At 43.8% G+C, this 26682-nt stretch overlaps 1 protein-coding gene across 7 annotated transcripts in view; it reads right to left on the reverse strand.

Moving 5' to 3' along the window:
- Grb10 (growth factor receptor bound protein 10) overlaps positions 1 to 26682 on the reverse strand; it is a 112768-nt gene that overhangs the window by 8435 nt on the left and 77651 nt on the right. For all 7 annotated transcript variants that reach the window (XM_026784966.1, XM_026784965.1, XM_013350755.2 and 4 more), the window contains 6 exons: positions 15719 to 15875; positions 11069 to 11184; positions 10276 to 10344; positions 9832 to 9969; positions 9093 to 9203; positions 8375 to 8473 (listed from right to left, as the gene is read on the reverse strand). In XM_026784966.1, the coding sequence (XP_026640767.1) occupies positions 8375 to 8473; positions 9093 to 9203; positions 9832 to 9969; positions 10276 to 10344; positions 11069 to 11184; positions 15719 to 15875 (690 nt within the window). The remainder of the gene's footprint in view (positions 1 to 8374; positions 8474 to 9092; positions 9204 to 9831; positions 9970 to 10275; positions 10345 to 11068; positions 11185 to 15718; positions 15876 to 26682) is intronic.

Consider the following 26682-nt stretch of genomic DNA (forward strand, 5'->3'; position numbering starts at 1 on the left):
GGAGGGAGGGAGGGAGGACACAAGAGCGAGCACCAGGAAAAAGAAGGAACTTTTGGAAGTGGTCACATCATCTTCTTGTCCTTGTTTCACGGGAGACAAACCCTCTTGCAGCTCTTGGTCCTATAGTAAACACTCCTTCCTAAAGCACAAACATGTATCACAAGACAAAACTATTTCCCATGAGTGTAAGTGCACTCCTGTGAGAGGAGAAGACAGGAAGACAAGTCAGGACAAAGGTTTGAAGTTAAAAACCACCAAGAATTCCCCCATATTGTTGAGAAAAAGAGTCAAGAATACATAAACCAGATGCATCATAAGAAAACTGCTAAAGACAAAAACAAAAACAGAGACAAGGAGAAAACATCAGTACCAAAACAGATAACTGACATTTTTATATAAATGATGAACTCCAAAGGACAGCGGAATGGTGAGGATGAAGAAGTAACTGCTACTAATGAGCTGTTCCTTCAATAAGAGAGGCAAGACTAAGAGTTTCTTTGGTCCACACTGCAAGGATTGCTAAGAGCTGAGTTCTTTTAGTCCCACAGAGAAGAATGCATGATTGGGGAAAAAATTATAGTGCACCTAAGCAGATGATTAAAATAAAAATTGGGTATATAAATTCCAGCAGCAGTGCACTTGAGGGGTTTAATATACAGAGAATGGTTATTCACAACAAGGACATTTCAGACGGCTGGTGGGGGAAATGGAGAAAGCTCTTATGTCAGCCTGACTGTTGAAAGGACTAAATTACACGGCTTTAGTAAGTCAAAAAGATGCATGTTGTGGCGCTGTGGTAGCCACTGGAAAACAGAAAATCAATGGATGAGAAACAGGCATACAGGGAAAACATAAATGGAAATAGTTAATGTAAAAGAAAAGCTATGCAAACACTAATCAGATCAACTGCGGCAGTAACGCTAACGATAGACGAGTAAGACCTTAGGGCAGAGCAGCATCACTGGAAACAATAAACCATGTTTCACCATGACACAGACTGAGAAACCTGTCAGATGTAAACAACGTAAACTTCTGAGCACCTACTAATGCATACACTTAAACTCAGTCATAAACTCATGGTTTGTATATTGTCCTTCCTGTCAGGGGAATTGGTTCTGGATGGAACACACTACAAATAACAAAACAGCTAGTATTTGCACAGAACCTATGTACCTCTTCCCACAGACTGCACGACAGTCTAGTACCTTCTATCACTCTCTACCTCATCTTTTGAGGTGGAGCCTCTCTCACTGAACCTGGAGCTTGTCATTTGGGCTAGAGTAGCTAGCAAGCAAGCCCCTGGGAACAGCCTGTCTCCCCCACTCCCCAGCACTGTTGTTATATGCATACCACCTGCTCAGCTCTTTATGTGCGTGCTGGGGCAGTGAAACTCAGGTTCTTAGACTAGCACAGCAAAAACTTTACATACTGAGCCACCTCCCCAATTCTAAAATATAATTTTATTAAAGAGCATTTCTCATCTATTTTGGCTGGTTCTGAGAATGTGGAGCCTGTGGCTAGGCAAGGCCAACTGAATACATACAAGTACATGCTTGTGTGTGGTCTCTGTGTGTATGTACATGTGTGGGGTGCTGTCTTCCTTAATCATGTTTTGAGACAGGGTTTCCCATGGACCAATCATTAGCCCCAGGAATCTTCCTTTTTCTTTCCCTAGCATTGGGGTTACAGAAGCGTACTGCTTCATCTGGCTGTTGCTGGTGATGGGGAATTGAATTCAGGTCCTTATATTTTCATGGCAAGGACTTTACAACTGAGCCATCTTGCTAGTCAAGCAAATACGGGTTTCTGTGTCTGTATAGATAATGGAGAGCTGAAAATAAGGGGTTAAGCTTGCATCAGCTTCTGAGAGATGACCTTTTAGTCATTAGAATGGCCTGTCTAATATAAGTGCTTAACTGGTGGGGCCATGGGCCAGACCACAAAGCTTATGTTGAATGTGATTCATGCTGGGCCTGGGGCCATGCTAGGGACTAAGGCCAACCACATAAGTGATAGGTCTATATGGCCAACAATGCATGGAAATTGGGGTCTACAGTAAGGCTCGAGTGAGCTTCCCCAGTCAGTAATGCTCTGAGTGTGTTATCATACATTTTTGTTAGCAGATGCAAGTATGGTGTACCTGACTCCTCTCTTCTGGATTACTTTCAAGCCATTCACTCATATCTACTCCTTTCACTGTAACATTCCGGATACGAGCTTTGCTGAATCTGTAGCCCTAGTTCATTAAGGATGGGGAGGGATCTATTGAGGGTCTTCCGAACATGCCTACATGTCTCTCCCCATAACACACAGTGACACACTTAGTAAATCTAAAATCTACAGTGTTCTAAAATCAAATCTTTTGAGTAACAATATAGCGTCTCAAGTAGAAATCCAACTTTTAATTTTGTGTGATAGATCACAGTTAAAACCTAGGCAAGCATATAAAATTACATCAGGCTGTCTATAAAATATATGCATGAAACAAATGCATTTCATGTTTAGACATAGGTCCTATCCCCAGGTCATCTCATCATGTTTATGTAAATATTCCTGTGTCACAAAATCCACAGTACTTCTTGTCCCAAGTATTTCTGAGAAGGGTCATTTAATCTGGAATGACCCAAATTTGGGAGTATGTTACCCTTATATATATATTTTCTCTTTTAGTACCTTTGATCTTTATTTGGCTCAACTTGAATGTCTTTTCAGAATATCTTCAAGGAGACACTTAGATCAGTGACTTTAAGATTTTACTCCTTTTATTTCCTTTTTAAAAACATGCATTTAGCATTAAAATTTTGCCTCTCTTAGCCAGACAGTGGTGAAGTTCATCTTCAATTCCAGCACTTAGGAGACAGAAGCAGCTAGATTTCTGTGAGTACAAGGCTAGCCTGGTCTATAGAACTAGTTCCAGGACAGCAAGGGCTGTTACACAGAGAAACCTTGTCTCGAAAAACCAAAAATTTTCTTCAGAAGTTCTACATAATTGTAACTTGTGGAACTTTTATAATTACTCATGTGACATAACTTTTCATTTTATATTCTATCCTTGATCTATGAATTATTTTAAATAGATCATCTCTGTAAGTAGGTATTATGCATAAAATTATACTTTATTTGCATGGTATTTTATGATTTTTATCTCAGTTACTAAGGAAGTACACTGTTTTCATATTTACCGTTTGTAGTTAAAAGACTATAAATTTACATTGTCTCTACTTAAAAATACAAAGACCTACACGGTAGTACTTGCATTCACACAAAGTCTTGAAATTGTTAAGCCATTAGCCATTTATGCACCAGCTGTCTACAGAGTTACTTTCTTTCATTTCCTTTTTTATTTTAGTTGACTGGGCTTTAAAGATACGTGTATAGTCCAATTAATGGTATTTCCTTTGTAATTCCTTCTATTGCTTCAGAAGCAAAAGAAAGTATGACCTAACAATGTTTCCTGCTTCACTGCAGTGTAGACTCTCACTTCCTATTCACATCAAATTAAAAGTGACTCTCCTCAACAGTAAAGGATTAAGGTAACAGTGGACTGTTTTGTTTCTTTGTATAGAGAGACAACAGCCATGTCTCCACATTCAGAACTTGCCATGAAGAAATGTCCTTCTGGGCTGAGGCGATGCCTCAGTGAGTAAAGGTGCTTGTCACTAAGCCTGAATTTGGTCCCCAGAACCCACACGGTGGAAGGAGAGAACTGATTCCCCCAAGTTGTCCTCTGACCTCCACACACATGCCCACACACATTCCCCTAAAGAAACTAATTAATAAATTAACATAATAAAGAACCATAAGCATCAATAAAGTTCACAGGAGTTTAACATTACAAATGGGGTTGAGTTTGGGGATCTAATGAAAGGAATCCATTTGCTTTGTGAACCCATTGTGTATTGACAGATTCCCTTTATTACCTAGTTTTCATTCTGGCCATTAACCCTGGAAGACCCAACATGTTGAATAAAAGGACAGATCTCTCTCTAGTAAAGTAGTGAGATGTGTAGGTTCTCAAGTGAGGTGGTAGGCAAGTTTACTGCTTTATGCAAAGATAACAAAAAGGTTTAGAGTTGTGGTTGAAGAACACTTCAAAAACTACAGCACAACTACAGGAATACAAGAAAACTTAAAAGAGGTGTTTTTTTTTGTTTTTTTTTTTTTAACAGGGAGGGAGCTGTAATCACATGGGCGCACACCCTATTTAGCATAGATGTTAATGAAAAGGAATCTATTAAGTCCAACTAGGCTCAGACTTCCTGGGATCCTGTAATTTGATGGCCCATGCCCCTGGATCAGAAGTGGCATAGGCCATTAGAGGCTTGAGCATCTAACAGGCAAAGTGAGACAGTACTCTTATCCTTTCTTCTGGCCATGGGAACCCAGGCTGTGGTTACTCCCTCTGTCAAGTTCTAACAGGCCAAGGGTAGGAGTAAGTCTTTGCTGTTACAAGCTACTAAGACTGGGGGAATGCCTGCCATCTATAATATTCTAATAAAATACATTTAAAAGAAAATCAGGCCTTTTTTTTTCTGTTTGTCATACTGGGGAGTTACAGATTTTGCTGTGAAATGGGGAGGAATTCTGCTATGAAAATCTTTGAGAACCACTTGATTTGACTTTTTTAGGAAAAGAATGCAAGGAAAAGCCTAAATCCAGAATGTTTACATTCCATATATGACAAAGAAATAAATTTGGGGCAGGTGGGAAAAAAAGCCCCAATTGCCTAAGATTTATCAAATTAGATAACTAACGTCGACACACAAAAATTGACCCAAAGCTTCCATTTGGTCTCAATAATATTTTATAAAACAAAGGGTATTTTAACATCATTAGGTAATTAATCATAACCATAGGTAGAAACCATAATCTCAGACTGAAGGATTACAAATGGATCCACTCTCACTATGAACACAATTGGCTTCATGTGTTGCATTTTTGCCATGAGCAGAAGCTGTCTCCTTCCAGTAACCAAGGACTCCTGTGTGGGACCCTAGGTCTAAGTCTCGGCATCTAAAGGAGAACCTGGGAGGGAGTATTTGCACAAGGGACATCTAGAGAGGAAAGGCTGAGAGCATCGGGACACCCCAGTCCTTTTGTGATTCCTGGTGTTATGCCCTCCCTGGCATGCCTATGCTCCACGAGGCAAGGCTTCTCTGACCTCGTTCCACCGAGTGCCATCTTTTGCCCTGTATGCCCTTCTCACTGCTGCGATGACTTTAATTCCTTTATTTAGCTGCTACACAGTGCTGCAGTGAATTTCTTCTTTGTTTCCAATGTGCTAGTCCTACTGTCAAAGTACTTTTGCAGAGGAGGCTCCTTGTGCCTCTTGGTGGTCTGCTGTCTTGCCGAACATGAACCTAATTGCCTTTTCAGGGTGGGGCAATTTAAAACCAAAGCAACCACAATGACAGGCTCTTGTGCTGACACAGCAAGACATTTTGTGGAGGGAATTTTTACGTCAGTTTAAGAAACTTTTCTAAAAGGAGGGAGAACAGGAGAAGTAGGTAACTGTTACAACTTTCTAACACTCTGGCACAGTCCTGTGTCCAAGAAACGACTCAATGATGTGACAGAAAAGGACGCAGAGCACAACCAGACTCCATGTTCTGCACTGTCCACTAAGTAGATCGAACACTGAGCACAACAATGCCTTTAGCAATTAGGCTTTCTTCCTTTTTCAAAGGAAAGCATATCTATGAAAGCACTTACAGATATAAGATCATCCTTGGTTAACTTTAAATAACAAAGTTTTCCTTCTTGAAGCCACAGGATCACAACGTGATATAAATTACTGTCTCAACACTGCTGGCGCTGAGTCCATGTCCACTAATCAGAAATGGTAACGAGACAGGGCTAGGGAGGGTGGGAGGTGACTTCGCCTGATGATTTAGGATTCCAGGGTCTCTATGTTCACCATGTGATAAAACAAGGAAACCTCCGTGTTGAATTCATTTTTTCCAGATGGAAAAATAAAGCCTATGTCTAGCAAGCAAGAGTGTCTGAGAGGATGAAGCTCAAGGGCCTGTTCTTGCATTACAGACCAAGACCTTAACACTAATCCTGAGAAGACACAGTCTGACATTTTGTTATCTGTGCTACAGCAAGTCTGTAATTTTTAGTTCAAAGTCCCCAATTGGTGGTTTTCCCCAACAGCCCAAGGGAGACTCTGGCATCACCAGGACACATGGAGGCCATAAGAAGCATGGCCTCAAGCAAAGAGAGAGTGCACATGGGTGCCAATCCCCGTTCAGGCAGGAGGATCAGCCAGGTCCTGCTTAAGTTACAGAGAAACCCTAAGCCCAGCCTGGGCAATCTACTGAGTGAGACTGTGCCTAAAAATGTGTACAAAGAGGCCTGAGGATAGACCTCACTGGTAGGGTGCTTGCCTAGCAAAAGATAGACAGACAGACAGGAGGAATGGAGGACAGAAGCAAACTCACACACAGAGCCAGAAGCACAAGTGGTAAGCTGGCATTTTCAAGAGCCTTTATTATATCCTGAGAGCCTAGAAGTCCCTGTCCTCAATTAGGGTTTGGGATCATGGGTCCTGCCTCATCTCACTTTCTACAGCCTGCTGCTTACATCTAAGAGCCTTGGGGGAAGTTATTAGGTATAAGAAACAGGTGAGGTTCTAGGTTTCCTATGGCTTGGAACTTCCTGTTCTGAAGGCAGTATGAGGCTGTACTGCCATGACCTGCCCAACCTCGTCTTCCAATTTTAACTAAGACAACTTCTACCAGGAGAATACATGGAGAGAAGAAACAGTTTGGCAACAATCACACAGCTGTCCACATCCTATGGTCTGCTTAGGAATGACAATGAGTTATGATAGAAGCAGAAAAAAATTCTACTCTAACCTCACTGGAGACTGGCTACTCCTAAGTATGGCACTGCCTCCTGCAAGAAGTGCCCTTAAAGATGTATCCCGAGACCTTTGGAATCTGTGGATCACTGGATCAAATGATACTTGTAAGTAGCTGGGGCACTAGAACTCAATGCAGAATCAAATCTATCCGAAATACCGGGGAGGCTGAGACAGAAAGATATTTCGAGTTTGAGGCCAGCATGGGCCACATACAAACCCTGTATCAAAACAACAAACCAAACCAAAACAAAACAGGAAGTGGACATGCAACTGCCCAGGGCTCTCGGGGAGGGCGGCAAAGCACAGTACTTAGGAAGTGAGCTCAGGAGCCAGAATGCTGCTCTCAACCTGGCTCTGCCACACCCCAGCGGCCATCCCTCCAGCCTCAGTGTTGTTACCTGTGAATGAGACAATCGTGACACAAAGCGCTGTGAGGAGAAGAGGTTGGGCGCAGAGGCACGGACGTTCAGAACAGGCTAATGGTGTCATGTTAGCATTACCATGGTGTCAGAGCTCCTGATTTGCACTCAGTGGGTGCTGTCCCAGTCACTTCTGCCTGGGATTAGCTATGTCACAGTACCTTAGAACTTTAGCCTACTGATTGGATTATGTATCGCCAGCTTAATAAAATACATTGTTTTATAGTGTACAATACCATTTTTCTATTTCTTTTGTTGCCTTCTTTAAAAAGATACACATTTTCAGGTAAAAAAAAACAAAAAACCCAGACCTACAGAGAAATACAAAGGTTCGTCTCTAGCATCTGTTGCTACTTGCATAGTGGGGTTATCTCTCAGCAACCTTTCTTTTTCCTGTACCAAAGAGTCAAAAACATATTTTGACTTTGCCTCTTTCTCCTACCCAGAAATGGAGGACATCCTAATATTGATATACACTTGGTTTTTAATTAATAGTTTTTCTAAAACTGAGACCATTCATTATTAATTTTTTTTTTTAAAGAAAGGGTCTCTGTATAAAGTCTAAGCTGTCCTCAAACCAAGAATCTTCCTGCCTCCACTTCCAATTGCTGGTATTTTAGGCATGTGCACCACACCTAGAAATCTCATTATTTTAACATATAAAAAGTATTCCTTTCATGGCTGGCTTACATTCCGTTACTTTGATGATAGCTTACATTCCGTTACTTTGATGATAGACTTTACATTGGCTTAAAACTGAGGACTGTCTACTGTGGGGTATTTTTTTAATTCTGGATGCTCAGAGGACATTGGAAACATCTAGAGGCATTCTTGGCTGCCTCCACTGATTGGGGGCATCTTGTGGGCAGAGATCTACAATGCTAACAAAGAATACATTTCCACAAACACTTGACACTGCTCAGTTAGGAAACCTGGCTCTGAGATCTTAAGTAGAAGAATGTACAGCTACACTTGATACGTCAATTCTGACTTCATGATAGGAACAACATAGTGTTTTTGTGCCAGGATGGACCCACATCCAGTTGTTCTGTGTGAGATGCAGCCGCTGCAGCCTTGGGTCACATACCTTGAGGAGTCTGAAGGCTGTCATCCAGCAAGTACGGATCTGCTCATCCTCAGCACAGAGCAGACGCAGCTCTTTCATCTCAATTTTTGCTTTGTTTGGCTAGAGGAGAAATGAAAACCCCACAAGTGCAAAAGTGAGCAAATATACACCCAGTGTAGTGAGTGATCAACACCGCCACAATCTCACCAAGAGGAAAAGAACAAGGCTTGGCCAAGGAGTGTGTGTGTTATGTACAATGGTGTGTGAGGATTTACTACGAATGCATGTTTGTGCCTATGTACATGAGTACATGTCCACATCTGTGTGTTTGGACTACAGGCACACATATATATATCCACGTGCAGTGCTCCCATATACACACATAGAGGGTCGTCAGTATTGCGGTCAGTCCTCACGACCAGACACCCACACAGACAGTGTCAGTTCATTTAGTGGCTACAGATAATCAGGTGTTAGGTCAGGAGTTGCCTCTCTTAACAAGCCATTGCTTCTCCTTACTACAACCAGGTAAAAGCTGCAGCCAGGAGGCCAACAGCTACCTGGCCTTAAGTTACCAAGTCCACTGAGTACTTCCTAGAGCATGGACTACTCAAAAACCACCCAATCCTAAGCACACAGTAAAGCCAGTGTAAAAACTACATCAGCAACCAGACAGTGAGCAGAAGAACCCTCTGCATGGTTCCCAGCCTCAGCCTAAGGGCAGTATCCCATGGATTACCTTGATGCACATCCCATGGTCATTGGGTGCATTGTACTGCTTCTTTCCAGCAATCAGGTAGAAGATGCTGCTTTCCTCCAGGTCAGCCAGCAGCTGCAGGTGTCTGGGTTCCTGCAAACAGCAGTCAAGCCAAGTGTGGGGTCACACTTTTAGTCTATTGTGCTAAAAGCTCACTTTAAAGTCTGTAGTCACTTTGCAACTCTCATCTTTCCATTGGTCATACACATGAAAACTTAAATGACAGCATGTAATCCTAACAATAACAGAAGCTAAAAATGTCAGCTACATGTTGTAACGGATTCACTTTATTTTATATGAACTATGTAGTTTTTAAATTTGCTCCAGCAAAGACAAAACCATATTTTGCTCCTGAATACAGGACAACAACAATTCAGCATCTATCCTACGGCCAGCCTGGAACCGAGTTCAAAATTAAGAAAACCAAATATATCCCTGCACTGACTGAATCAGCCAGGAGGGTCTAGGCTCAACCCAGGAGGGATCCATGCCTGGGCATCCCAGAGGTGCAGGGCTGATGGAATGAAGGAGCTGCGGTGTGTGCTGCCATTCAGTCTCCGACAGACCACATTACTGATCCCTTTGTGTACAGCTATATATAAACTGCTCATTAGTAAGTAATCACTAGCATGAAAGAGGTTAGGGTGCATTTAAAAATTAAGCCCAAGTTCACAGTAAGCATACCCAGAACAGGACGAAATGAAATATTTTAAAACTTTACCTTTGAAGTCCCCTTGGTGGAGTAATAGAGGCCAGATCTGCGCAGGCACACATACAGTTTCTTCCAAGACTTTCTTCCAAGCTCCTTCACCTGCAGGAACCCTTGAATCTCAGGGCAGCTGCTGGAGTTCAGAAAATTCTACGGAGGAACAAATTTTTAAAATTAGGGAATATACACACAAAATAATGAAAGCAGTTATATCATTATATATAGCTGACATTTCACGAATACTTTGGGGTGGGGTGTTAGGCAAAATTTTCTTCCTTCAAACTTCTTGAAATTTCAGCAAAATTAGTATTGAAACAGAGATAAGCAAATGGCTCTCACAAGGCGGTGGACATAATGTTATAAGTTTCCTTAGAAGATGGAGGATTTCAAGAATCCGTTTCTTATTTCAAATTTGCAACAAGTCTATTTCAGTAAGAAGACGGTTTTGCTTAGTACCTGCAGAAGCTGGGCCTGACTGCCATTGGACTGCTGGCACCAAGTGACCATCTGATCCGGGAAGAAGTTCTGAGAGAGAGGGGAGAAAACAAGCTTATTATAGACAGCAGACCTGCCAATGTTAAAATTTTTTCAGGTATGATCACAATCATTTGTATGTTAAACAACAGCCCTTCTCATTCTTTTATCAAAGCCTGCACAACACCAGTACCAAAAGAAAATCACAACCACAAAATAAATAACAACAAAGTGACCGCAGTTGTACAAAAAGCTTACTGGGCTGAATTACCCAGAAACCATTACTTTTCTTTCTTTTCACTAAACCAGTGGAATTATCACAATCGCAAGTGGATAGTGATCTCCCTGAGCTGACTGTCAGTCTGTCTGGTGACTCAGGACAAAACCAAAGGCTCAGATGTCATGAAATATACTTTGCTACTATGTCACATGACCGGCCCCCCCACCTAAAAAAAGAAATGGGGGAAAAAAACCCCAACAAAACACCAACCAAGGAGTTGATGTCAATCACTGATTGCTGTTCATTCCAACATACAAACAAGAAGAGTACTTGGTATTTGCAATGATTAATGAGTAGTTCTTCTGCTGAATATTGGATCAATATGTTCTAGTGTGACCATCTCTACTCTCTGAGGAAGGAGACAGTCTCCTTCACCAGTCTTAATGACTTAGTTATGATGGCATTGTACGTGAGGCCTCTTTCACTAAGTAGCGTTCTAGTCAACCCAAGTGCAAATTCCAAGAGCCACAATGTGAACCCCAAAAGGAGACTTACCACTGGGTTCTTAAAGAACTCGTACTTCGCATAATTCTTTCTGAATAAGAATTTGCTTTCACTTGGCATGGTACTCTCTACTTGGACCACAATCTCATGGTCCTCCAGGCACCTCTCTGTGGGGAGAAACATCACATGTGAGCTGAGACAGAAACTTCAGGGCAATTTTACAAGGCGGAAACCTGTTCTTTAAGCACCGAGAATAAAGAGTATGGCAGGAATGACACTAAATTTAAGCCTCTTTTTACCAGGCTGACAGATATCTAAAAGAGGTCTTAAAATCCAATAAAAAGCAAAATTTAGGTTAGTACTGGCAAGTATATATTTCTTTTGCACTTGGAATCAACACAACATTAATGAGAGGGGCACAAATGATTTTTCCCCCATGCTACAAAATTTCAACTCTTGCAGCAAATTAACTAACACAACTTGGAAAACACCCAAAAGCAAAGAAAAGGCAAAGACCCCAGGCAAGGAGGCCTTGCAAGAGGCAGGGTGTTAAAACCAGGGGAGCTGTGGACAGGACACTATAAGCACTGAGATGTACAGAGCACTCGTCTTTCATACCTAGCCCTTAGCACTGGCTCTACCACGGAATGTGCGCATCAGCTGGATTTGTGTGAAGGCAAAGAAAAGAAGGTTCTCCACACAGATCACTTGCTGCGCATGGTGTCCAGGTGCTTGCACACACGTGCACACATACCTCTTAGCATAGCTTATGTAAGGGTCTAGAAAGGATGGTTAGTCCCCTCTCCGAACCTCTCCTTACGTGGAGTGAACTCAGCCTGTTCCCTGCTGATAGGAATAACATGTTCAGAGAAGCTGTGGAATGGAGATCACAGCTCCTCCCACAGAGCTCCTGGAAAGCCATAATGGAGGTGGTAGTGACAGAGAGCTAACTACATCAGACAATGGAATAAACTATCAGTAAGTCCACCCCAGACTTAGTGTGTGACCTGATGCCAGCTAAGCATACACAGATTAAGTGAACACAGGGGTTGTATCTTAAATCCCCAACGCTTCTCGTGTTGCCAGAGCTGAGTCTCAGCTGGGAAGGAAGGGAGACGCTTAGGAAAAGGCACTTTGAGTTAAAAAGTCTCAGAATTGGGAGAAAGAATTTCTGTCCAAAGAGGAGAACTGTGGCCATGTGCCTTTCTCTGTGAGGACCCCTCTGTTACAAAGAGCACATTCTGGGCTGATGCATCTTTGGCCTTCATTTTTATACTGTAAGAAGGGGACATTTTGGTAGAAACATATTTAAAACCAGAATTTGTCCCCATGGCAATACAAAGCTTACAGCACATGAAAAGCCATGCTTGCTGCAAACCTAGAATAGTTTCCATTTACCTCTATCTGGGAGAATTCTCCCTGTAACACACAAATGCTTATGTTTACATAAGGGTTATATTTCCTCAAGACATATGCGAACAACCACACACAACTTAGGCATTGACTAAAACTGTGATGCATGGTTTAAAAAAACAGTCAGGCTTAAGTTCATTCATTTTAAACAGACTTTCTTCGTCTAAAAACAGATCAGTGAATTCCATTAGGAGTTTTACTCAGAGAAAATATTCTAAACAAACTTAAAAACAAAACTCAACAACCCCATAACCTGTGGGTGGTTGTTTTACAGAATAAATTACTTTTCCATTTAAAATACAGAGTAAAAAGGGAGGTAGCGGCCGCCTAAGTAAGGATGCAGTGGCTTGCTCTAAATCAAAAAGTGTGGTGCTTTCCAAAGAGCTCTGAGGAGCACAAAGGACCCCGTGGGGGAGCTTCCCAGCTAAGACCAACGCTGTGGTCTCTACAGCTCTGACCCCCAACAGAAGCTCTCTGGGAGAACTCCTGGGCAAGCTGCACACATCCTGCACGTACACAGAGGGGAGGGCCTGATGCCCGGGGAAGGAGCAGGGGAAAGTGGGCCCCACTGTGGTTTCAGGTAACCAGTGACTACTGAGCTGGCCTGTGCAGCTCTAAATGATCACGCTCCCCTCCCCCGACAGTCTGGTGACCCCCAGAGGGGCCTCATTGTGACTCTTCATGCAAACCAGCTGCAGTGTCAACTCCTGCTTCCTTCCGCAGTAAGCTGGGGAACAGTGGAGAAGCCCTGCTAAACCTTTCCTCGGGCTGGGCTGCCGTAGAAGGCCTCTAGGCACAGCTGTGGCCTACAACTTGTTACCATCAAGGGCCTGCCTGTGAACTTCCTGCTGTTCCAGGGGTTCTGAGTAAAACTGGACCAATACTTTTCTTTAGGGTATTCCTAAACTACTCTGTGTTCAAGCGGAGGAAGTGGAGACTCCTCAAAGGCCATTTGTTGTTTTTCAAATATCTGCAATGATATTCAGCATCTGTATCAATACCTCACTGACAGAAAGGCTTGAGCATCAGACAACTCAAAGAGAAAACTGTACCTCTTTGCTTTTAAAGTACATAGCTACTTAGAGCCTCGGCAGAAGCTCGGCCAGCCTAGACGGCATGGAGAGATCGTGCAGAGCTCTCAGTACAGCCTTTCATTTGGCTCAGGCCTCCAGCTTGACTGCTGGGAATCATGGCACCAGGCGAGGAAGGGTGCCCAAGCCTCCTCGACACCAAGTCAGTCAGCAGCTTTCTTTCTATCTGTATATTTTAGTGGGGAAAAGATATCACTTGGCGTTTTCAAATGAATGGCCAGGGAGCTATGGAAGGAACACCAAGCCAGGGTAGGCTCCTTCTGGTCACTGAGGATCAAAAGGCACTCTTTAGGTGTCCATGTCCAAGGCACTGCCATACCTGACTCAAACCAACACAAAGCTCCCTATCCCTGGACTCTTCCTGCTCGATGCTTGCAACGTGTCAGGGCCTGAATGTGAGAGCCCTGGAACCAAACGACCCCACACTGCAATCCCATGCTCAAGTGCAGGGGATGAAGAGTCAAAATACTGTTTTGCACATTTAAAAGTGTATTTTGTAAAATTTCTTTAAAAAGTACTCTGTTTGTTTGCCATGTGTGTGGGATGGCTATGTTCTATCGCTGTGTTGTCTCTGTGGGAAACTTTCCTGGAGGAAGGGGAGAGTCTAGAGATTCGCAGCTCACACACCTGAACAGATGGGACTTCTCCATCTACCCTATGCTAGCACACTTGCTGGCCTTAATCACTGACTGTCCCCACACACCAAGGCTAAAGAATTTCCAGCAGGGAGGCCTTATAGGAAGTGCTGTTCATCAGAAGTTTCCAGTATTTCAGCTGCTAAGATTCAGTAGCATTGTTTGGAAAAACCTTAATCTGAGAACACACATAAACCAAAAATATCAGAATGCTATCCGCTAGCCTCATGCCCCCAATCGTAACAGTTTTGTGTTGTAATCTGTTTTAGAATCTGCCTGAAAGACTTGCACTTACAGTTTCCCTTTTATGTGTCCTCCTCCCTAATAAGAAGACTCAATATAGAATTGCCTAAGAGAGTCGTTTCCACGGAGACAGCGATACCCAGGAATGTGGGGCAGGGTGGTTCCACACTGAGCAGAGGTGAGGCCCCACTCTTTAGGCCAGGACCCAAAAAACACACCCTAGAGCAACATCCATTACAAAGAGCCTCCCACAAGTCTGTGGTTCACTCATCCACAGCAGGGCAGGTTAATGCTGGGACATGAACAGGGCTTTCTGAGAAGAACCACAGAGCACTGCGTCTTTCCAGTGGTGGGACCCTGACAAGAGACCTGCTGTGGGACTCTGGCAGAAATAGGATTTCCTTTTAAAGAGCTACAAAGCTGTGTTTTGTTGTTGTTGTTGTTGTTGTTGTTTTAAAATTAAATGGTAGGTTTGAATAAAACAACACACACACACTTCACACGGAGAGAGATGCGAGAACTGGGAAGGCAGAAATGGAGCCTGTGTTGGGGTTGTTCACCTCAAGACGGTGAATCTAAAAAACTTTAAAAACTCACAGAATCCTCCCTAAAATCCAGCCCATTCGGTAAACGTGCTTCACTTGGTCCCTAACAAGGGAAGGAGCTGGTGTGGAAAAGAAACCTTTAAACAAAAGTCTGAGATGAATCAAACGAACAAAAATAAGTAAATAAATTTAAAAAAATGTATAAAACTATAAAATGCACCTCAGCAAGTTCTGGAAATAGTACATGTTTTCAAATATTTTATGGTATAATATGCGCTCTTGTTCCGTAGGCAAGATACAGATATATACATGCCTGTGTGCAGGGCAAGCGTCGCCTCAGAAAGCTGCCAAGCAAGCACTGTGAGAGCCCTTTATAATGTATCTGCCTCCCCGTGGCTACCCCAGGGAACCATGGCTCCCTTCTGTCTATGAACAGGCTGAGCTGTTCTGAGATGGCCGATGGGCTCCAAGCACCCCTAGGCTCTGGAAGAAGAACCAAGTCCTAGAGAATCTATCACCTATGCTGAGCCTTCGGGGAAGTTACTGCTTTGAGCACCCAAGGTGAGATTCTCAGAGTATCAGAGGTGAGGACTGGGAAGGAGGGAGAGTGAAATTGAGGAGAAAGCAAGGGCCGGAAGGAATGCTGAGCAGCTTACCACCACCTCCCATGTAGCAGGAGATGGTGACACATTTACATCTGGCTGTGGCATGCCCATTTGATTACACACTGAGGTCCCCAGGTGCTGTTCCCAAGCCAGGCAACCCGTTCCCTACCTAATCCCAGTTGGGGGTGGTGCTCCACCAGAGTCCAGCTGTTGTCATCCACACAGTGACTCTTGTAAACCAGCAACTGGCACAGGTCCCTGGCTGTCATGTCTGTTAGAATCTCCACCACTTTGCTTGTCCCATCTTCACTAAAGACTTTGACATCCTGCAACACACAAAAGGGACAAGCACAGATGAAACAACTTTGCATTTACAAGAAAAAAAAAAGACAAGATAAAACACAAGTAAAAACATTAGTGTTTCAACACATGGACAAGTGGTCTCTCGGGCTCCACAGATGGAGGTCAAGGGCTATGGGGCTCCCTTCCCTCTCTTTGGAAGGACCGGGAATCTCATAGGCATAGACAGCACACAGCCAAGCCACCAGCCTGGCTTAGAGAATCACAGAACTCACTCAAACACTATAGTGGTTCTAGGTTGGACAGTTTACACTTGTACAAATGCAACAAATGTCTGAGATGACCCTCCTCCTCCCCTAAACTGTGATGACCCCTTTCTCTCTATTCCCAGAGTCCAAAGGGCCTGCAGCTCTTTTTCTCTCAACATCCTTCCTAGTTCCTGAGGCCCAGGAGGAAGTTGAGATAAATAGATAGACCGATGGAAAGGGGTACAGAAGAATACAGTCATGAAATTGTTTGGCTCTTCTCCTAAAATACTGAAAACAAGCTACAGTTTCCAGGTCCTATTCAGATCTACGGAAACCAAGTAGTTCCTAGGGAAAAAAAAAAAAGTATAGCAGAAATTTCAGAGATTAAAAATGGTCCCTGCTCCATTGACAGGGATGCAGTCTTCAAGGGATGTATTTAAACAAACAAAAACAATCACCACAACAAAACCCTCCACAACAAAGCTCTACCAAGACTCTTACCTTGATAGCATGGGAACAGCAGTTGGAGGGACAAGGTGGCAGTTTAAACTGCAAATGACTGCTGCCTGGTAGTTTGTTCCTGGTGTTTCCCTACCTTCCCTGGGAGGTCAGGATCATGGTCCAGCAAGGGCTTTGCCCTGATCAAGGCTGCTCCTGTCCGCCTGCCTGCCATCTTACTTGTCCCTGAGGTAGGAATCCAACCACTCCAACAGCCAAATTGTGCCCTTCCCCAGACTGATGTAACCACCCCATGGGTCTTGAGGCTGATGACAATGGTGACAACATCAACAGCATACAACATGATCGGCTGCAGAAATCCCTGGGCAGCGAAACAGCAACAGGGCAGACAAGCTGGGGGAACCCAGAGGGCCTCTATTCCTGCCGCTCCCTGACTCAGAAAAATACCAGGATTTGCTTTCAAACCCACTTTCACTTTTAAAGAAAAATACCCGTCCCTCTTCTGGAATTTCTGTCTCACTCAGTGAAAGTTTGCCTCCCCCAGCAAAGCAGAAGCCTACACAGGGCTCACATGACTGACTCAGTCTAGGAACTAACACTTAATTCAAATCAAGAAAATATGTCTGTGGTCTCTAGGCAGGAACATTCTTTCTAAAATGCTTTAACATAAAAGAAACAGAAATTTGGAAAGTAGAAATGCATTTGATATTCTGGTTTGCAGTGTGCAGGGCCTCCTGAGTCTGTGAAGCTTTCCACTCCCCGGATCAGCCTCCTAATGCTCTTCCTCTCCTAAGCTTCGAAACATTTATGTGGTTACAGCAAACACTGTCTCCTCCAGGAAAGTTATGTGGCAGTGAAGTATGTGTTTCATGTCTCCCCAAGTCCACTAGCCACTCTTCCTGCCCAGATCAGCCGTGGCTCCACGTTTCAAAGTCTGTTTTGAGCCCACTGCATTTTTCTTTAAACTCCCTCTTTTTCCCCTCAGATGCTCCACAGCCCGCCCCCCCCCCCCCCCGCCATCTATATATAGTCTGGGCAGTACAAGCTAACACGTACTCTGTCACAGGTTTATCTCCACGTCTTTGAGATTCCCACAAAAAGCTGGGTTGGCAGGACAGGGCAGTACGCGATGGGAAAAAAAAAAAAAAAAAAGGCTGAGACTTTCTCCCCTCCCCCTGAACCCCAAAGCCTGTGAAAGAGAACAGACAGAAAAGCACACACCTCCCGTTATAGACTCTAACTGACACACCATTCTTTGGCTATTTCCCCAAACTCCACAGGGCCTGCTGCCCGCAAGCCAAACAACCTCCAAGACAGAACTCTGGAAAAACCATTACACATACCAGCAGTGTTGATCTGGGTAAATGTTGGAAACTACAGAAGGGACGTTTTGTAGCAAATATATAAGGCACAAAGAGAATGCTGTGTGCGGCTCCAACCTCCTTCCACAGGATCTTTCAAAGGGGGGGTTCTAGATGGAGCATTTTGTGCCACACTGTCATCTGCCCCCTTTTCAGACCTCTGAGCTGTGCTGGCGCTCATTAAGGAATCAAGTAAGGGTTGGATATTTCATAGGTCTGTGCAAGAACTTGGGCCAAGAGCTCCTGGGAGCAGCCTGGGCCTCTGAGGCACACTGAATGCTCTCATTTCTTAACCAGGGTGAACACAGAAGGTTCTCTCAAGGAGATCAAGGTTCTGAGCCCCCAGCAACTCACATTTCAGCAGCAGGGTAGGAGCCATAGCTCTGGCAGTTATTTTCCATGGGCAAACTGTCCAGGGCACACAGGAATCTGTGCAGGACTAGGAGGCAGGGAAGCTGAAGACCCACAGTTCTACCCTGACACAGCCAGCTATCTGCCCACGATTTATTTTCTGTATCTGAACCACGGGGCACTGTTTTGTCAACGAGTGGAATACACAAAGTCTGATGTTCCACGTATGCAACTTTGGCACTGGCAAGAAGTTTTGGTATGGCAGTTGGGACTGGCTCTAGGCGGTAACTCTGGAGTCAGAGGTAGCCACAAATCCTTTCCTGATTTACTCAACTTTTCTGAGTCTCAGTTTCTCCATCTGTGAAGTGGGAACCTGTGAGGGACAGCAGCATCACAGTTTGGGTATGAAACTGGCTCCTCGATGTCTCTTTGAAAAATCTTACAGTCATCTTTGTCCATAGACCCACGATGAGGAGGTTGGGCCAGCTGAAAGCCTGGAGGACACTTAGTAGACAGATGGGGAGGGCTCTAAATGCCTGTTCCCCAGCATTCTTAGTTCTTAGAAAGCAGACCTCAACTGCTTAAGATGCAATGGAAAAGTATCACAAAGAAAACGACCAAATAGTTAATTGCTTTAAAAATAAATAGTATGAAAGAGAACAGGCACAATTACGTCAACAACATGAAACTCTCTTTTAGAGAAGGATGGGGGAGGGAGTGCTTTTTTGCTGGATTGGCCCACTATACACTCTGCTGTAAGGGTCCTGATGAGGTAATAAAACGTTCCATTGTTCCCAGACTTTCTGTTGTCATTTCCTATACATTCACCATATAGAGGAAGGAACAAAGGCCCCTTTCTTTGCAGAAAAAAGGGAAGGTGTTTAAGAACAAGAGGTGCTGAGGCACATCTGCTCCGTGGCCCCAAGCTACAGTCTGGGATGCCTGGCTTTTTGTCTTCGTGGTCCCCAGCAGGTGGACAGTACGGGGTCTTTGGGCTGCCCTGCTCCCAGCCTTGGCACACACTCTCACCACCGCTTCCTGTACTAGTCAGACCTTGCTGCTGCTGCTGGCTGGGGACTAAGGAATCTTGTTACTGAATTCAAAAGATCTTCTGACTTTGGCAGTGAAACTGTGCCAGAGGCTCACCTTATAAAAATAGAAAACAGGACACTCGAAGCTCTGTGCCTCCCTGGCCCCCCTCACCAGCTGTCTGCAGTGTGAGATTTCCCCATGTAGACGGCCTGGTCCCTGTGGTGTGCAGGCTGATGGCCCAGCATCACTAAGGTCCGCTCTTCCCAGACGCGGCACAGTAACTGCGACAGTGGTGGGTGTCTGAAAGCAGCAGCTCTGGGACCCTGAGCTGTCCTCATTCTTCATCTCCGTCTACATAACTCCTTAGATCAAAGGACCTTGTAGGCTGTAAGATAGAATTGTTGCTACTCTAGAGACACCTCACTTCTGGAGAGGCTGGCTGCAATCAGAGGACCAGAAGAAGCATGCTTTCGTGAAAGGCAAGCACGGGTGTCTCCGCAGTGACTTTTATTCTGAAACTGCAGGATCTAGACGGGCAAAGGCGGAAAAGTCTTGCTAAGGCAGCAGGAGGAAAGCTAGCCTCAAGGCAGACATTAAATCAGTCTCCTCAGAATAATGTCTGGAGGCAGCAGGGCTTCCCCAGTGACAAGAATAGTCAATCCCTGGGAAAGGGTTTGGACCCAGGGCTCTCTGACCTAGCTGGTCTTTTCTTCCTTTACCAACCAGCTGCCTCTCAGCACCTCGTATCCTTCCTGCTACAGAAGCTCCAATATTTTTGAGTTGAGACGTCCTTAATACCCACAAATAGAGGAATAGAAGGGAGCTTGATGCCTAGGAGTTTTAGGGTAAATAAGATGGGCTAAATTAATTTTAGGAAAACAGAATGTAATTCCATGGAGTCTTCCTGAGCTTTGTTCTAAGGTATAGATAGCACGGTTTTGTCTCTAAGGGCTGATCCTGAAGCGCAGGACTCAACGCCAGGATCACGACTCCCTAACCATAACAATGGATGACCCTGCTTAGCAACCAACTTAACTCTACTTTGGAAAGTCTGTGATTCACAGAATCTTAACAGCCTCACTTTTCAGTAAGATTTATAGATATTTTAAGTACTTGAGAACTCCTTACAAATCAAACCGTTCTATCACTAAAAATAGTTCTCAAACTTGACGGGCTTCTGCAGTAGTCGCTCAGACTTCTCTACAGGGAAGGGCCTCTCACCAGCCAGGGCTGCCCCTGCACCAGTTCTACTTCAACAGAAAGGCCTTTACTTTACTGCATATGCACGTTTGACTCACCTGAGACGCATAAAGCCTGCTATTTTGACAAAACCAACTTTCATAAACTGGCACCCTGTCATATCAAGTAAAACTGAAAGCAGCTTAGGAAAAATTTACTAGTGAATCAAAGAGGAGTGAAAAGACAAGGCCTCCTTGCTCTTAGTCAAGGGATTCTGTTCAAGGTCCCCGGAGCTGCTTGGAACAAAGGATAGTACTATAAACTACATGTGTTTTTCTATAACTGTGAGCCTATGATGAAGTTTAGTTACAGACATGGCTGAAATTAACAGCTTAAAATAACAAACAACACAGCTCATAATAAAATAAAACAATTCTGAGGATGTACTGTGGTAAAAGTTATTCGAACAAGGCACTGCTATCAAAATATTTGATTTACTCTTACCTTTTCAGTTAAAGAAAGTATTTTACAGCTTCTCTTTGTCCTTCCAGAGTGGCCATCATCACTAATATAGGCTTTAGAGCTCTTAAGTATCAAAAGGCTGCTTGAACTCAAGCATCGTGATACCACAACATACAGTTACATGTAAGAATATGTACATAGGAACATATCTATACAATACCAATATGTACACACATATACAAATACATTTCTATAAAGATGATGGATAAGGGCGCATACATAGGTCAGCTTTATATAGAAATGACGTGATTCTCGTATCAAACTGGAAAAATACAGTAAGGAACAAAGGGGAAACAAACTGCTAATCACTGACAGTTCGCAGACTCACTGGGACAGCATTCTTCTGCACAGATATTTATAAATAGAAACCCTGACAGAATTGTAATCGTACTGCACACACACTTTTAAGCTGGGCTGTGCAGCTTCGCGTTACATCATAAACACCTCGCCATGTCATCATGCTTCTTCGTTGCTTTAGCGCTCACAAGCATCAAAAAAGCAGAATTCGCCCACGCTGCCCCCGCCCCCCCTCAGCTTTTCATCCTTATTATAGAATTCTTTAAGATTATCTTCAAATATATATCTTAGTACATATGTTTATTTTCTTAAGATGAAATGCTAGATACCAAGCCTTGTTAAAATATCTTTCTACTAGGTTTAAACATTTCCCAAGAACTTAGTCTGCCAGATATTTCGGGCAAAATGCTCAAGTTGTTGAGGAACAAGTAAAATTGTGGACAAATCCATCTGTCATCTCCAGATTTTCAGTTTTCCCAATTTCCTGGGTAGATAGTTCCCCTGGTGCCAACTCCTTACACCCACAACAGTAGAAACTGTGGGACAGCATAGCCTTTCAGTCCATATGTCCTAGATCTGTTCCTAGGCACTGCTACCTGCTGCATGTGTCAACCCCTCTGACTGGGTGTTCCTAGCAGTAAAACAGGATGGTCCTACAGGCTCAAGTGCCACACTGGGCAGTGAATGAAAGTAGCTAACAAAGTTTGCCCTCAGCAAATGATTTCTGACAGAGTCAGCTGAGTGCCAACAGGCCACCATATACCGAGAGACAATACAGTGCATTCATGGATGCCACACCCTCGCAGACCACGGTGTTTCCAGTACTAAAATTCAGGCAACCCAAGTAAAACTTGTCATTGAGGACACCATTGACAACTTCTGGCCTGCTGGGCAGATGTGTTTGTAGGACAAGCAAGTAAGAAATTCAAACCAAGAAATAGCAGCATGTGTGCTAAGTCCTTTAAACCAAGGGATAAAGGTTCTGTTGAACAGAACCTCAGAAAGGGACGAGCACCTGAAACCAACGGTGTATCTCTTAGCCCTTTCTTCCAACTGCTTGGTGTTCTCAGAGTCAAAGAGCTTTCCAGGACAGATATGAAAGCAAATGACACTGCCTTGAACCTCTTGGTTTGTCCCTCTGTTCCAGTCAGGCTCAGTAAACATCTTCTAGGGTTTCTTGAAACTACAGAAACAACTAATCAACATGATGGATTGTCTGGTCCTCTGCCTTCACATCCTGGGCCACTGTCACCCTAGAGTCCCAGGGATGTGAGACCAGTGGTAGGAATTTAAAACCAGACTGCAACAAATCACAGACCCAGGCCAGGGGCCAGTCCCACCAAACCACATGCCTTCACATTTCATTCCAAGGGACAGACTGTATTTGACACTATTTATAAAATGACTTTTATATATATGTGCATATACTCATAAAACCGTAAATCATTTAGCCCAGCAATGACACTATTAGGAATCTATTCAGCCCATCTATTAAGTGACCAAAGACACATGTAAAAGACGGTCACTTCAACTTTGTTTATTACAGTAATAAGGATGGAATTACAAACAGTGAAAATGTTAATCAGAGGGGTAATCAGTTAAAAATGAATCCTGATACCTCTGTGTGACACAACACACAGAAATGCATATCAATTCTATGAACACCATATGTGGATACTGTCCACACTGCTCCCTCTGGAAATGAGACTGCACTTAGGAGAGACTAGTCTCATCTTTAACAACTGTGATGAAATACCCACAAAAGTAACTTAGGGGAGTAAGAGTTTATGTCAGCTCACAGTTCCAGATTACGGTGCAGTGGCAGGAGCTTGAGGCAGCTGGTCACACTACATCCAGAATCAGGAACAGAGAGCAAAGATGAATGCGACTTAGTGCCTAAGCACACAGTAAAGATAAGATAATCCCCCAGAGGTCCATCTCCTAGGCAATTCTAGGGTTTGTCAGGCTGAGAAGTAACACTAGCCATTCCAGCCATAACCATACCCTCCCCTACTTGAAGAAAAGTTTCCCATGTAGCCCAGGCTGACCTTAAACTCACTATGTAGCCAAAGATGATCATGAAATTTCTGATTCTCCTGTTTCTACTTCCTGAGTGCTGAATTATAGGCATATATCACCCACATGGGTTTTATGTAACACCCTGCAGGGATCAAACCCAGGACTTCATGGATGCTAGGCAAGCATTCTGCCAATTGAGCTACATGCCCAGCCCCATATACCTTCTGCCAGTGTTTGTTTAACTCTTCGCCTTTAATGTGAAAATTTATTGTTTCCAAAATTTTAAAAAAATCTGCTATACTGTTGCTGTTCATTTTTCTCTGGTCTCCTGGCTGGACACAGATGGAAGTTATATGAAAAGAGCTAGACTCTGGCGGATTCCTTTTATCTGAGGTTCTTTTCCCATGAGTAGGTGGCTCTTAAAAGACACACAGATCATTCCTAAGTGTCATGTACAAAGAAAGCCTTATCATGCTGGGCTGCCCGCTGTGGGTTCCATTCCCAGCCTGCCAGGGCAGAGAGGGGAGGGGTGCTTTGGCAGAAGCAGTGCCTGGCTCCTTCACTGGGCCTGGCCAATGTCAGCAGCACAGACATCTCTACAAAGGTGACAGGGTGGTGCATGGGGGGGGGGATACGTCTATGAATGGAAGACAGTTCTTTGCAACTGATAGTACAATTCTAGTACAGCTGCCTTTATTAATAACCTCAGCAAAACAAAGTGAGTAAGATTTCATTTAACAACTTTCAACTGCTAGACTGCAACTTTGCCTAAAGTTGTGGCACCCACTCACAATATTTTTATAATTTAGCAATCCCATCAAAGTAATCAGTAATACACAGCAACATGTAAGAAATAAAATATTTTCAAAAAGGGGATATTTTTAAATTGTAGTTATCACATATAGTATGAAATAAACCTAAAATGTAATTTATAATTTTATACAATGACTTGAGTTGGACTGGGTGGAACTCTGCAAGTTATCTTGGGTTCATCTGCACGAGCTGAGGTGAGATGTCCTCATTCCCTCAGCTGATACTCCCCAAGGACCCATTAAGAGCCAGGCATGAAGGTTCTAGGGTTCTGGCCCTCTGACAAATGTCTTTGGAGTTATGGATCTTCATTTAACTGGGGGACACAGATGACCAACACAGAGGCAGAAGCCAAGGTGTCAGATACCAGAAGCTAAAGAGATGATTTCAGGAAAGGGGAAAGAAGCAGGGAGCACGTGGGCATTTACCCCAAATGTGAAATCCCTATGCAAAAGGTGCCACCCTCTGTTTTCAAGGTGTCACTCGGGTCCTGGGTGGGGACCTCTTTTGGGAAGGTAGCAGAAGGTAGAGGCTAGCTGACCTGGAGGTTTTGATAATATCCCTGGCAAGAAAAACAACTTGGATTTGAGTCCCGGAAGAAAATAATATAGAGACTTATCTAGTTCTGGTATGGGACACCAAAAATTCAAAGATGTGGTTCTTGTAGATATGGAGTACTTTGATGGCATGCCCTGGAGATTTCTGTCACCTTGTGTGTACACAGAGAATATTTTTAGCTTTAAACAGAGGGCTTTTTGTTCTTTTTGGATTAGCATCTTATTTTGTAATAATTTCACACTTGCACAAAATTTTTAAGTAGTTCAGATTTTCTGCATGTTCTTCATCAGGGTTCCGCAAACAGCAACACCTGGCCCCATCTATTCACTCACATCTCCATTCTCTTCTGCCTATTTGGGTCTGTTAAACAGACTGTGTGACTTTTAGAACACTCGTACCTAACTGTAGTTCAATGATCAGAAGCCGGAAATTATCAGTGGCCCATGCCATCATCTAATTTACAGACCCCACTTGGACAGAGCTATACTCCCTGCCAGGGCTCGTATTCCCTAAAGGGTAGATTTTGTTTTCTGGGACTTTCCTACAAACTGGAAAGCTTTGGAGAGCTATGGCTGCTCAGAAGAACATGTCCAGGCCTCACTTCAGGGCAGCTGTGCCACTAGAGACAAAGGTGAGACCCCTTTGGGTTGCCAGGTCTGAAGGGCCAATATGCTGTTCTGTGTCCCACTCCTAGAAGTGTCTACTGGAACCACTTGCTCAAGACTTCCTGTCTTGCACTCAAGTGACTATTATTCTCTGCTCTTCAAGCTGCCTCCTTGTAATAGGTCACCTTCACTCTTTAGTCCTTTTATTGGGGGACATATTTAGAAACCTAAAGCTACAAGAAAGGATCAACTGTCTTACTGTTACAGTTTGAATGAGTAGCCCCAGAAGGCCCACGTGTCCAGGAGTTGGTCCCTAGGCAGGTGAGATTAGGGTAATGGAAGCTCTGAGTGGCTCTTCAGTCACTGTGGGCATGCCCTTCAAGGAGACATTATGGCACTCTGTGTTTTGGTTGCTACATCTTGAGGTGAAGACTTTACTCTGCTACGTGCTTCTGCCATGATGCACCTCTCTTGCCAGCAGCACCTCCATCCCAAGGAGGGCCACTTGATTTTAGACCAGAACCTTCATAACTCTCGGTCAAAATAACCTTTTTCTCTTTACAAATTGCCACCTCAGGTAGATTTTGCTGAAATGACGGCAAGCTAACACATTTACTGTTCTTGCACTGTTGTGCGATGGCCAAGTAGTCAGGACTCAGATCACGGTCATATTTCTACTCCAAAGTTAAATGAAAAAGAAAACAATGTTGCTTCTCTTTTCTTCAAGTATTTATGATATTCCTGCCACTGATCGGGTTCCTTTCCAGTGCTCGGTGGAGGAACTAGGGACGGTGTGCACCGAAACACTTCCAAAGAACAAAAGCCGAGGAATGCACTACTCATATAAATGAATCCAAGATGCCAGGACAGCATAAAATCGTTAGGACCTGCTGCTTCCATGCAGCGTGGATGCCTGCTGATGAACTGTGAGGTGAGGTGAAGACAAACAGCCAGTCATTTGCATGTAGCTCTCTAGAGAAGCAGGAGACATGGAATTATCAACCTTTCTAGCTGAGGTCAACATCTGGGCTCTCTTTCCTAGAAATGAGGAGACTTGGCACCCATGGCCACGGGAGGATGTTTACCACATTTCCCCGCTGAAGGCACTCAAAACACCCTTGCTTGCTTCTCTCCAGGGATTCGCTATCTTTTTTACATTTGCTATGAGTCCACTCAGGCTGGTTAAGAGACTGAGGTGGGTGGAAGTCTGGGAGATGGGTAAAAGGACGTGGAAGACAGGAGGATGTAGGAGCTATGCAGGACACATACAGCCGGCTGGGCAGCTGCATCTAGGCGGGGCAAAAAGAAGCCTCACAGGACAGGCGAAGCCACTCAGCCCAGCAATGCAGTTTTGTTTTTTGTTTTTTTTTTTGGATTTTCGAGACAGGGTTT

The sequence above is a fragment of the Microtus ochrogaster genome, linkage group LG1, assembly GCF_000317375.1.
Source record: "Microtus ochrogaster isolate Prairie Vole_2 linkage group LG1, MicOch1.0, whole genome shotgun sequence".
Lineage (NCBI taxonomy): Eukaryota > Metazoa > Chordata > Mammalia > Rodentia > Cricetidae > Microtus > Microtus ochrogaster.